Raw genomic sequence first — 13,653 nt, 5'->3', positions numbered from 1 at the left:
AATTTTGAGATGGTAGAGTTAGAGGAGCAACACGTCTGCATTAAATGTTGTGTGAAACTCAAGAAAATCTTTACAGAGACAAACCTAATAATGCAAGAAGTCTATGTTGCTGAGTGCTTAAGTCATACTTGGTGTTACGAATGGTTCGCACAGTTTAAAAATGGCCAGGTGGAAGATAAAGATGATCGCCGTTCAAGACGTCCTTCTACAATACTTATGTCAGGAACATCAATGAAATTTTGCGTGCCAATCAAGGACTCATTGTGTGAGAGATTGCAGAAGAATGTAACATTTCAGTTGGATCATGTCATGAAATCCTGACATAGCTTCTTGGAATGCATCGTGTTGCCACCAAGTTTGTCTCACAGCTCGTGAGTCAAGACCAGAAGGAGCTTCGCCTCACAATCTGTGAAGAACTTTTGGGTCGTGCAAGTGAGAAAGAGCAGGTCAGCTCAAATGTCAAAGCCATGCTGATAGTTTTCTTTGACTTTGAAGGGTTAGTTCATCACGAATTCATGCCACAGGGACAAAATGTTAATCGATGGTACTATCAGGACATGTTGAGATGGCTGCGAGGAAATGCGAGAAGGAAATGGTCTGAAACGTGGCGGGACAGTTCATGGCTCATGCGTCATGATAACACATCTGCACATTCAGCCCTGTTGGTACGTGACTATTGCACAAAAAATGAAATCACTATGCTACAGTATCTTCCTTACTCTCCAGACATGGCCTCTGTTGATTTTTTTCCCCCAAGGTTGAAAACCCCATTGAAAGATGAGATAAAAGAAAATTTGCATATGTCACTTAGTGCGATCCAGCAAGGAGCATACCAAGACTGGTTACGGAAGTGGAAATGGTGTTGGGAGCAGAGTATCAGCTGTGGAGGAGAGTATTTTGAAGAAGACAATGCACACTAAATAAAAGATAAGCATAGAAAAATTTTGTGGACAAAGTTTCAAAATTTTTTGAGCAGATGTTGTATTCAGGTTTTAAAGTTTTATGAAAGTAGTAGATGCAATGCTTGAAACTGCTACCTAATAGTGAAAATGTTTAAAAAATAGTGGCAGACAAAATAATTTCTCACTTAATCTACAGTGCAAAATGTAGTAAGATGATTCAGTAGCTTGATTATAATAGCAAGTTGGAAGCAAGAACATATAAGAAGTGAGATTAATTAATATGTTCACCATCTGCAAACACTGTTCCCTGATTTTAAAATTTTAAGTAGGTAGCCGTTGTTGCTGTTGTCGCCTCCAGTTTGAAAAGTGGTTTGATGCAAACATTGAAACTTACATCCATTTGAACCTGCTTATTACATTCAAGCATTGATCTCCCTCTACAATTTTTATACTCCATACTTCTCTCCATTACCAAACTGGCAATTTATTGGTGTGTTGTGTATTATAACAAGATATATATTCCCAAGATTTAATGGACGTTTTGCGCCGAAAAATGTGAGTGAGTGATATCTCTGGATGCACATAGCAACCAAGGAAAAAACAAAGAACAAAACAACATTAGTGGGCATGCTGACAGTGAACAACATGCGTTACACATCTCTGACTTGGAACACTTTTTATCATGATTATTTTCACTTTGTGCATTGTTGCTACACATTGTCAATGTAAGCGAAACAGAATTCAAAATCACAAGTCACTTCCTCCATAAATCTTTGAAAAGTTTGTGCAGCATTGCATAGGCAAAATGGCATCCTGGTAAATTCAGAAAGCTGGAATGGTGTAGCTGTAATGGTGTGCACACGGCTGTTTTGGGGATGTCTTCGGGTAGATCGGTGCTTGGTAGTATGCATGTACTAGATCAGTTTTAGAGAAAGATACTTTTACTTTTTTATCTTGGGCATTATGTGTGAAGTCCTCAATGTTTGGCATAGTGTATTGGTCGGGTATGATCTTACTGTTGAATTGAATTTTTTTCCCCCCCATCCATTACATAGAATGGCAAAGCCCAGCAGCTACGAAATGGTCGGCAGATTTCCTGCACCGGCATTAAGGCAAACTCTAGTTTCACTGTTTTGAACTTTTCGGATTTCAAACGTCATGGTCATGCATGTATCAGCTGGCCTGGCATTATCAGTATGATGTGCGCTAAAGTATTTTGCACTGGCGCGAGTGTGGGTAACTGTTGCAAAATTTCTGGAAACTGCCTAAGAAGTGTAATATGTGGTGAATCTCCTGTTATCGTTTGTACTCTAGCACAGTCATTGTGATGAAATTGACCCTGGCTTCTTGGCTAGTTGTCATGTCCAGAAGAAAGTGGTGCCGAAGATCTGGAAGCAACCTGAAAAATGACAAGAAGTATCAAGTGCACCAAATTGGTGACTATGAACTGCCATTCAGATCTACACCAGAGATGCTGCTTGAAGGCTAATGTTACCCACCCGTAGGTCCAAATGGTGGAGCCATTGGCAGTTAACAGATAGTAATCATCATGGCTATGGCGAGGCCAGTAGGTGTCCAGGTTAACCAACACATCTGCTACTACGTCCACCAAGAATGGTTGTATCATGTATCATTCGGTGACAAAATACTAATGGCTGTTATCCAGAGAGTCAGTCACCATCATTACTGACTTCTCATCACATTTCCCATTTTGCATGGTGGATCACTCTTACGTGTCTCTGTACTGAACCGTCTATGGTACCAGCATAATTTTGTAGCTGAAGGCGAGTGACTGCGATTCCTTGTCGAGTGATAGCATCGCTGTCGACTGGTACTCATCTGCAAAGCTGTGACTTGTGTAGTAAGTTCCACTAGCTGTGCTTGAAGCGATGCAGCTTCATGGTGGTATTATCTGGTTGCGGCTGGACAGGTGCCACACTTGGAGATATATACAATTCAACAGTGTTGGCAGGTGTCTATGCCAGCACATACATTCCTCCTGTGCACACTGTGAGTAATTTTTGTGCGCCTGATGTAGAGCGACAACCGAATGTTTCTCCGAATGTCATTGCCAACTGGACTTTTCTCCAATGTTTGCAGATGGATGTAGCAACTGGGACTGTATGTGATCACCTAGTTTTTCCATCAACAGCAGCTTCTCTAATCTCTTAGCTTCAGACTGTGACATACACTCAGTCATTGCATTTTTAAACATCGTGTACTGCTCTGCAGCTGGTGGTGCAGTTAGAATGTCCTGCACTTCAGTGGCCACCTCTTTGTTTCATGCTGTGATGACAGGAGTAACATGTGCAAGTACAAACTAGCTCTCCAACTGCATGAACAAAAGCACTGGATTTTGTTGCCAGATTGGAGGTGGCTTCACTGTAGTACGGCTGACTATCGTGCTCACTGCCACCTCATCTGTGGAAGTTGGTGCTGCCACTGGTAAATACTAGTATGTTATGTAAATCGTGTAGGAAATATACGACATGGGTACCATATGTTCACTTTGGAGCAATTGAATTTTGATCACGTTGCACGGTACGGTTTTTCCTTACTGCCCATATTATATCTGGCGCGGTTATCATACGATCGTGGTGAGGTCGCCAGTAAATGTTGAGTCTCGTAACAACATTTATTTCCAACATTTAATGTACATAGCATACAGAGAAACATGAGTGGGTGATATCTCTGGATACACGTAGCAATCAAGGAAAAACACAGAGTATACAACATTAATGGTCACGCTAACACTGAATAACATCCATTACACATCTCTGACTTGAAACACTTTGTATAATGATAATTTTCACCATATGCACTGTCACTAAAGATTTTTCAAGATGTGGCCTATCAACAGATTCCTTCTTTTAGCCAACTACCAGTAGTGTTAAATTTCTTTTTTCCATAGTTTGATTCAGTACTTCCTAAAAGTTATCCAATATAGCAATCTAATCTTCAGCATTCTTCTGTTGCATCACACTTCAAAAGATTCGCTTGTCTTCTTGTCTGAACTATTTATTGTCCAGATGCTACGTACATACAATGCTATACTCCAGATAAATACATTCAGAAAAGGCTTCCTAACATTTAAATCTATATTCAGTGTTAGCAGATTACTTCAGCCATTGTCAGTTATTTTGCTCCCCACATCTACTACCTGTAGTGTGTCATTTTCTAACCTACTTCCCTTTGCCTAACTGGACTTAATTTGACATTTCACTGTTCTGCTTTTGTGGCATATAATAATGATTTTTCAGGACACTATCCATTCCATTCAGATGATTTTCCAAGTCCTTTACTGTCTCTGACAAAATTTCAATGTCATCAGAAAACTTCAAATTTTTAATTCTCTTCCCCTAAACTTAAATTCCCTTTACAAAGTTCTCCTCGGTTTCCTTCGCAGCATTCACAGTGTACATATTGAATAAAATTGAGGATAGGATGCAACCCTGTCTCACTTTCTCTCTTCTCAACTACTTCTATCCTTTCATGTCCTTCAACTCTTATATTTGTGGTCTGGTTTCTGTGTAAGTTGGAGACAATCTTTTAACTATCTGTGTTTTATCCGTGTTGCCTTCAGAATTTCAGTGAGAGTATTTCTGACCATCATTGTCAAATCCATTCTCTAAATATACAAATGCTATGAACTTAGCTTTGCCTTTCTTCGGTCAATCTTCTAAGATAAGTTGTAGGATAAATATCACCTTACATATTCCTACAGTTCTCTGGCACACAAACAAGTATTCTCCTAGGTCTGCTTCAACAGTATTGCCATTACTGTAAATGATTATCAGTATTTGCCAACCATGACTTATTAAACTGAAAGTTCAGTAATAGTCTCACCTGCCACCACCTGCCTTCCCTGGAATGGAAATTATTAAATTCTTCATGAAGTCTGGGAGTATTTCCCCATTCTTATAAATCTTACCTATCAGATGGAACATTTTTGTAGGGTACATTCTCCTAAGGGTCTTAATAATCCTGAGGGAATATCATCTACTCCAGGTGCCTCATTTTAACTGTCCAGTTCATCTTGCGAAATGACGTATGCCACCTCATCTTTGTCTGCTTTGTCTTCCCTTTCCGTAACATTGTTTTCAAGTTTGTTGCCTCTGCATAGCCCATCTATATATTCCTTCATCCTTTAAGCCTCCCCTTCTTTACTTAGTACTGGCTGCTATATCAGCTCATAATATTCATTCAAGTTCTCTCTTTTCTCCAAATACCTTTAATTTCTTATAAGTGGCAGCTTTCTTTCCTGCAGTTATGCATACTTTGCAGCTAGCCATTGCTGCTTTATTTTTTCTGTCAGTCTCGTTATTTAGATATCTGTGCTCCTTTTTGCCTGCTTTATTTTATGAAATTTTAAATGTTTCCTTCTGTCTGTTAAATTCAAAATATCATTTATCATCAAACAAATTCTGCAGGACTGTGTGTATGTGCCTGTTTGATTGTCTGGTGCCTTCACAGTCCCATCTCTCAAATCTTCAAATTCATCTTCTATTGTATTCCTGTCCACTGTTTCAGTCAACTGCTCGCTTTGAAATTGACAGTCTTTAGGTTGTTCCATCTCCATAATTTCCTGGCCATCTGCCATTTGTTCGGTTTTAATATGCAGTTCATAACCAATAAATTATGATACAGGTCCTTATCTGCTCCTTGAAATGTTTTGCAGTTTAAAATCTAGTTTCGACAGTGTCTCCAGGTCTCTTCCATGTATACAGTCTTCTTCTATGCTTCTTAAATCAGAAGTTAGCAATGACGAAACTTGTGCTCTGTTCAAAATTTTAGCAGCGGCTTCCCCTTTCATTCATTTCCCTCAGTTTATGTTCTATTATTTTTCTGTCTCTTTCTTTTCCTACTATCAAATTACTCTCCTACTAACAATCACAATCTTAATTAAATCTTTGAATCCCTTAATGATTTGCATAATTTTTTTTATCTTGTTTTACATTCTTTCAATCTCTTTGTCTGTGAAGCAAATAGTATATAAACTTGTGCTACTGTGTGTTGGCTCGTGGTTGTGAATCTGTCTTAACTATGATAATGTGTTCACTGTGCTGTTCATTGTAGCTCACCTGCATTTCCTATTTTCTAATTCATCATTAGATCTACTCCGGCAGTACCTTTATTTGATGTTGCATTGACAACTCTGTACACATCTGACCAGAAGCTCTGTACTTTTTGTTACAAGGCTTTACTAATATTTACTGTATCTAACTTCAACCTTTTTTCTTCTGAAATTCTCTAACCTGTATACCTGATTTAAGAATCTAGCGCTCCACAATCTGATCCCTAGAATGTTAGACTTTTTTTACCTCTTAACAACATCCTCCTGAGTAGTCCTCACCTAGATATCCAAATGAGGGACCATTTTACTCTAGGCATATTTTACACAATAAAATATCATTATCATTCAACAATACAGTGGAGCCGAAGGCTGCTTCCCTGCATGTTAGACTGCACTGTCCACAGTTACCCCTCCAATGTGGTGCAAGCTACCCCACCACAGTAAGTTCCAAATGGTTCTGAGTAGGGAGGGATAGATTTATAATATGAACATTCTAAAGCAACATGTTGTGTGGTATGTGGTAGAGTAAATATTATTTGCAGAACTGTGCTTTCAATACCTAATATGGCTAATGAATCGAAACTTTCCAGTCCCGTGAATAGCTTAAATCATAAGACATTTTATCACTGATAATTATGTGTCACATGGTTAATTTATTGCAGTGTCGTACTGTATGAATCTGTTATTGGTAAATGCATTCCTTTGTGTTGCAGGAGGAATGAGACTGAACAAAATAGAAATACACCAAGTGTACTGAAGCAAAAATACAGTTCCACTGCATCGGAGTGTAGGGATTTTATGTAGCATTTATCAGTAAAAACTAAATTTGGTGCCAATGAAAGTACAATTTGCATACAAAGTATAATGCACAACAGAAAAAATCAGAGACTGAAAAATTGGATCTAATTTAAATTGCCAAATTATTCCCATGACATACATTATATGCATAGTTTGTGTGGGATTCCACTGCACACTAGAGGAGTGTGTTTAGTGTAGAGGAGAAGTCACCATGAAGCAGAGGATCACTCCATTGAATGTGCACATAAAGTGCCACATAAAAAATATTTTATTTGTCATGATAAACAAATCGGTGCTTTCCAGTGCGTGGGGTGTTGAAAAAAATGATGCAACAATATTTCTTCGGGCAGACTGTATCTGCACGTAGCAAAAATTGCAAAGCTCTTCCAAGCACCAAAGAAAATTGGCTGAATACTCGTAGAAGAAACATCTGGCATATAAACAGTAAGATTTGCTTATAGCAAGAACTAGTGGGAAGTGAGGTTCAGGCAAACAACAAGGGTACATCCCAGTGTCTAATCCAGATGTTCACACCATAAGGTAACCATGTCAATGGACAACTTTGTGAGGAAGATGAATTGGAGAGCAGCAGTGTGACAACCAATAGAAATACAATCACAATAAATAATAGGATTCTCCTATAATGTAAGAAATAAATAATTGTTTTGCCCAGAAGTATTTATCTGCTACTTGCATATTCAACTCAGCCAGACAATCCATGTTTCTATTAAAGGTATTTGCTGGACATTCCAATTGATGTTCACAAGATGAATATGCTAATTTCTTATATTTGCCCAGATGAGCAGATGCATTTATAAGGGTTGCCTGAGAATGTGAGAGATTAGTGGAAGCATTCCTGAAACTGTGAAGTGGTCGCCAGCTTTTCCTTTCCCATCTTGCTTTCCTGTTTTGTGTGAAATGTTACAAGGATATTATGGTGAAAGATATTGTGGAAAGCTATAGAGAATGGTTCAACCATCCGACGAACACTGGTGATTGTGTTAATAAGAGATGGATAAAATTGTGAAATACGTATATAACATGTTAAATTAGTTTCACTTTTCTTGTTAGGGTAAGTGTTGCCACAGGTGTGTGTGTTTGTGTGTGTGTGTGTGTGTGTGTGAGAGAGAGAGAGAGAGAGAGAGCGCCAGCCTTATACAATTTGTAAATGCTGGTACTGCCAGTCCTTGGATGATTTGACACCTTTTAGTTCAAAATAGACTGATGCATGGGAGTGGATTTGGGATGTGGACAGTGCTAGAAGAAGTGGAGGCTGAGAGACAAGCGTATATTGGTGCTGTGCTTGCAGGCGGCAGTGGTGGGAAGTCAGGAGTTGGAGGTGGCATGGCCACAGCAACAGGTGCAGTTGCAGTTGCTGCCGGAGCACCCCATGTTCCACAGGGAGGCACATGCCCACACTGTGGCCAGTCCTACTCGAACCAGTCCTCCCTCAAGTATCATGTGAGGCTGGTGCACACTGACATGACCAACCGTCACTGCTGCCATCTCTGCCCACGGTCCTTCGCCCTGCGTGATGTCTTCAAGGAGCACATGTGGTCCAAGCACAAGCAGAAGTGCTAGCACACTGACAAGTAAGGATCATTTCTGTCTTCAGCTTGCACAAGTTCCTGAGTACTTAGGGTTCTCATTTGGTACTTGTAAATACTTCATAAAAAAAGCTGCCAGTCCTTTGTCCTGCATCTGAGATGAGCATAAGTCCATTGTGCTTTTTAGTAGGTGCTGAATGAGACATCTCACAGTATGATTTTTGCATAGCTCTTTTTGAAAAATTAAACAGCTGAACCATATTAATTCTTCAGAGAATATTCGTGATTGCACTGTAAATAACTCATTTGTGTTAAAAGGAGTCAAGGTCTTTGACCATTATTTAACAATTGCTTATTTATGTGATTCTCTTCATAATGCATATCACTTGCCTTATATACATATATTGGGTATCTTTCCTAAGAGTCAGTATTTTGTCTGGTGTTTTGGCAGTTATTTGCAATTTCATTTTTTGTTGTATAGATGGAATTGGCCCAAGGAACTATAGCTCACCATTGTATTTCATGTAACTCCCAGTGTAAATGGAAATTGTCCATTTCCTATTATGAAACAAATGTTCTTAAAGTGGAATTGTATGTGCCTATTCAATAGGGCAGTCCCAAATTAGTTTAATGGAGGATACATAACAGGGATAACAAATCATGAAGAATAACAAGTATTTTCAGTTGTGACTAACTAGTGTTATTACATGGCAGTGGCAGACAGTGCAGGATGAGCCAGTACATGAAACTGTGTCATGTCGCATCATTACTCAGTTACTGCATCAGTACTAATTATTCTTTGTCTTTTGCTGTCCCTGTTAGTATATATCATTAAACCAGACTTCACTCTGTCAAATGGGCACATTTGTTTGTTATGAGAAAGATTAAGAAAATATTGAAGAAATTATGAACAGAGAAAAAAATATACGTCTGCATCATTGTAAAGAGGTTTTTGTATACACTGGTAGGAGAGGGAAAACAAGGGGGAGTGGTTGGGGATCTGGATTGGGAAATAGGGATGACAAGGGGTGATTGGTTAGTTCATTTCTGCAGAGAGTATTCTCTTGTGATTGGAAACATGTTATTTGAACATCACAGAAGACAAAGATGTATGTGGATATCTAGGTTGAATTGATTACATCATAATTCACAATAGGCACAAAAACTGCTTAACGAATGCCAGAGCACACCTTGGAGCAGACACAAATTCTGACCACAACTTTGTGGTGGCAGACTTGCAAATAATTTAATTGGATAGATATATTTTGTCAAAAATTTGATTGTTTTTGGTGTGATATTAGATACAAATAAGATTGAAAAGAATGAGGAGGAAAACCAAGAGAGAGATTTGACCTAGAAAGACTAAAGGAAGAAGGTAAGGTTTCTGAGTTCAAAAACACATTTATGTCAAAATGGGACAGAGTGCCCAGTGAAGAAAGTGCAATTGAGAAACAGAAGAGGATGAAATAGAATCTTACGAATCTGCAGAAGAAATTGTAGAGGTAAGGAAGTTCGAAAGAGAGAGGAAAGAATGCGTAACAGAGACAATACTGGGTAGAATGGAAGAAATAGGGATATGGAAGACAAAAGGCACTGAGAGAGGCAAAATAATGTACAGAAAGCTGAATAATGAATTAAGGAGAGAAACAGGACAGGCAAGGAAGACCTGGATGAGAGAGAGATGTAAAGAAATAAAGAAACTAGAAAAGGAAGGAAAATATGAAATGATGTATAGATTAGATGCTGACCTAGTCTTTGAAGCAAAGAAAATCAGAACAGTTATGGAAATAGAAAGAAGTGATGGCACAGTGACTCATAAACTGGAGGAAGTGTTGGGATGGTGGCAGGAATATGTTGAGTGCCTGTATGAGGCTGATCAAAAACCAAATGCTACTGCATTAGGTGAGGAGACAAGAGGTATAGAAAAGGGCAAAGGATACTGCGTCTTGGAAGGAGAAATAGAAAGGGTTTTAAGAGAGATGAAGAAACATAAAGCAAATAGAACTGATGGATCACCAGCAGAGTTGTTAGTTAGTTACGTGTTCCATTGATCAATAGCATGGAAAAACCATTATGATGTGGAACGTGTCAAATGCACAAGAAATGCGCACAGGAAACAAGTTTTTTTTCTTTTTTGTTTACATTATAGTGTTATACCTAAATATTTCTATTATCTACCCCACTCCCTTAAATGGCACAAATGCATATATTATCAATCTCCAGATTTATTTACTCATATTCAAGAATTCATCTATGGTATAGACAGAGTTGTCAAGGAGGTATGATTTCAATTTGTTTTTGAAACTATTACTTCTGTCTGTCAGACATTTTATTCCATCCGGTAATTTATCAAAAAGTTTTATAGCAGCATACATTACCTCTTTCTGTGCCAAAGATAGGTTAAGTAAAGGATTGTATAGGTCTTTCTTTTTTCTGGTATTGTAATCATGAATGTCACTGTTGATTTTAAACTGGTACATGTTGTTGAGAAAAAATTTCATTACTGAGTAGATGTACTGTGAAGCAGTTTTAAGAATTCCTAACCTTTTAAACAGATGCCTACAAGATGTGCGACTATGAACCCCACATAATATTCTAACCACTTTCTTTTGAGCAGTGAATACCTTTTGCCTAAATGTTGAGTTGCCCCAGAATATTATTCCATATGACATCAGAGAGTGGAAGTATGCAAAGTATGTTATCTTACTAATTTTTACATCTTCAAAATTGGCAATTATTCTGATTGCAATAGTTGCTGAACCTAGTTGCGTTAGGAGATCCAAAATATGAATTTTCCAAGTAAGATTCTCATCTATATGTTCACCCAAAAACTTAGTATGCTCTACCCTGGCTACTGACTTCTTTTGATGTGTTATGTTTATTGAAGGAATTGTACTTTTTGCAGCAGAAAATAGGATGTACTGTGTTTTTTCAAAGTTCAGAGCAAGCCCATTTGCAGAAAACCAATTAATAACTTTTCCAAAGACCTTATTTGTATCATTTCTATTGGACTTTCTTTTACTGGATTAATAATTATGCTTGTATCATCAGCAAACAGTGTCATTTCAGCATCTTGTTTCACATAGGAAGGGAGGTCATATGCTTCCTGTTCTGTAGGTATGATTTAAACCACTCATGTGCTGTTCCATTTATACCATAGAATTGTAATTTATCTAACATACTGTCATGGTTCATGCAATCAAATGCTTTGGACAAGTCGCAGAATATTCCTACTGGTGTCATTTTACTATTTAAAGACTCTATTATGTGGACAGTGAAATTGTATATTGTTGTCTCAGTGGAACAGCATTTCTGAAGTCCGAACTGTGATTTACTAAGTATCCCATTCCTGTTGAGGTGGCTAACCACTCTTGAGTGCATTACTCTCTCAAAGATTTTTGAAAATGCTGTAAGCAAGGATACTGGCCAGTAATTATTGACATCTGTGGTTTCCCCCTTTTTGTAGAGAGGCCTGACACTGGCATATTTTAACCTGTCTGGAAAAACACCCTGAGTCAGTGATGCTTTACATATATGACTCAAAACATCAGCTGTAATTGCTCCACATTGTTTTAATAACTTGTTACAGATGTCATCTACTCCAACAGAACATTTATTTTTCAAAGATTTAATAATTTTTTTTATTTCACAAGAGGTTGCTAGATGAAACTTAATCTGACTAAAATTTTTCAAAACTGACTCTTCCATGTACTGCCTGCCTTTTTCTTTTGAACTGTTCTCACCAATTTTTTCTCTTACACTTAAGAAGTGATTGTTAAATACATTGGCTACCTGTGTATTGTTGGTTAAGATGGTCCGGTAATACTACCTCCCCCAGTGGTTACTTTTCCTGTCTCCCTTCTAACAACATTCCATATTGATTTGATTTTATTGCTAGAGTTGTTAATTTCTTCTCTAACATACATATTTCTTGATGTGAGTCGAAAGAGTTAACTTCTCCGTGTAATAAGAGATATGAAAAAGATGAATGACCAGATGACTTTCTGTCAGCAGTAATGCTACCAATTGAGAAGAAAAACAGTGCCAATAAATGTGAGGATTTTAGAACAATAAGTTTGATTTCTCAAGCAGCAAAAGTTCTGTTAAGAGTGATAATTAGAAACTTCATGGAAGGCTGGAAAAAAGTGTTGCAGAGCAACATTATGAATTTAGAAGAGGAAAATGTACAAGAGATGTAGTTGGACTATTGAGAAATATAGGTGAAAGATACATTGAAAGAGGAAGAGAAATTCATACTGTTTTCATTAACTTGGTGAAATCCTTTGATAGATACTGTGGAATAAATTAATGGACTTTCTAAGGAAGAATTGAGTCAGCTGGAGGGATAGAAGGCTAATTAAGAATCTGTACCTACAACAGATAATATGAATACAGATTCGGAATTAGATGACACAGGAAAGCACAAGGGGAGTGAGGCAAGGCTGCTGTCTTTCCCCAAAGCTGTTTAACATATATTTGGAACATATTGTTCAGAAATATTTGAAATGAAAAATAGGAGTGCAGGTTGGTGGTAGGAGGATAGGAGGATAGGAGGATAGGATGCATTCAATTTGCGGATGCTGTAGTGTTATTGGCAGGGAGTGATAGAGCTGTGATTGAAATTTTAAAAGAATTAAATAAGACCTGTGAGAAATTCAGAATGAGAATTAAAAAGGAAAAGACAAAAATGTATGGTGATAAGTGCAATGAAAATAAAAGCACCAATAAAGTTAGTGCTTTCAGGTGTCTGGGAAGCATAATTACAGAAGAATTGAGATGCAATAAGGAAGTGAAAATGCATATAGCAATTGCCAAGGGGGCATTTAATAAGAAGAGGAGTCTTCTATATGGGTGCATGGACAGAGACCTGAGGAAGAAATTTGGCGAAGTGCCTTATATTGAGCATGACATTATATGGAACTGAGACGTGGACACTGAGGAAAGAGGAAGGAAGAAGAATAAAAACATTGAGATGTGGATTTGGAGGAGGATGGAAGGGATAAAATCGGTAGACAAAGTGACAAATGAGGTGGTGTTGAGAAGAGTGGGGGAAGAGAGAGAAATTTTAAAGGTAATCAGGAAGAGGAAACACAGTTGGTGTGAACACTGGTTGAGAAGAGATTGTTTGCTGATGGATGCTCTAAAGGAATGGTGAATAGAGGGTGAAGAAGAAGGTGCAGACGACACCAGAGGTGACTAATATAAGGGAAACCCTTACTTAAATGTTGTTGAAGTATCAAGGAAACAGCAGGAATAAGTCCCAGTATCCAACCCAAACATTCATTCCCTACAATTGTTAGTACCCATAAGGTAGACATCTTCGTGAGGAAGA

General features: G+C 38.0%; 1 protein-coding gene across 1 annotated transcript in view; it reads left to right on the top strand.

The window, feature by feature from the left end:
• LOC126418681 (protein bric-a-brac 1-like) overlaps positions 1-13,653 on the top strand; it is a 119,696-nt gene that overhangs the window by 94,210 nt on the left and 11,833 nt on the right. Inside the window, exon 5 of the mRNA XM_050085573.1 lies at positions 8,084-8,366. Within this exon, the coding sequence (XP_049941530.1) occupies positions 8,084-8,355 (272 nt within the window). The 3' untranslated portion in view covers positions 8,356-8,366. The remainder of the gene's footprint in view (positions 1-8,083; positions 8,367-13,653) is intronic.

This window comes from Schistocerca serialis, chromosome 9 (assembly GCF_023864345.2).
Source record: "Schistocerca serialis cubense isolate TAMUIC-IGC-003099 chromosome 9, iqSchSeri2.2, whole genome shotgun sequence".
NCBI lineage: Eukaryota > Metazoa > Arthropoda > Insecta > Orthoptera > Acrididae > Schistocerca > Schistocerca serialis.
The sequence above is the reverse complement of the archived record's forward strand: the minus strand, read 5'-3'. Positions and strand labels throughout refer to the sequence as shown.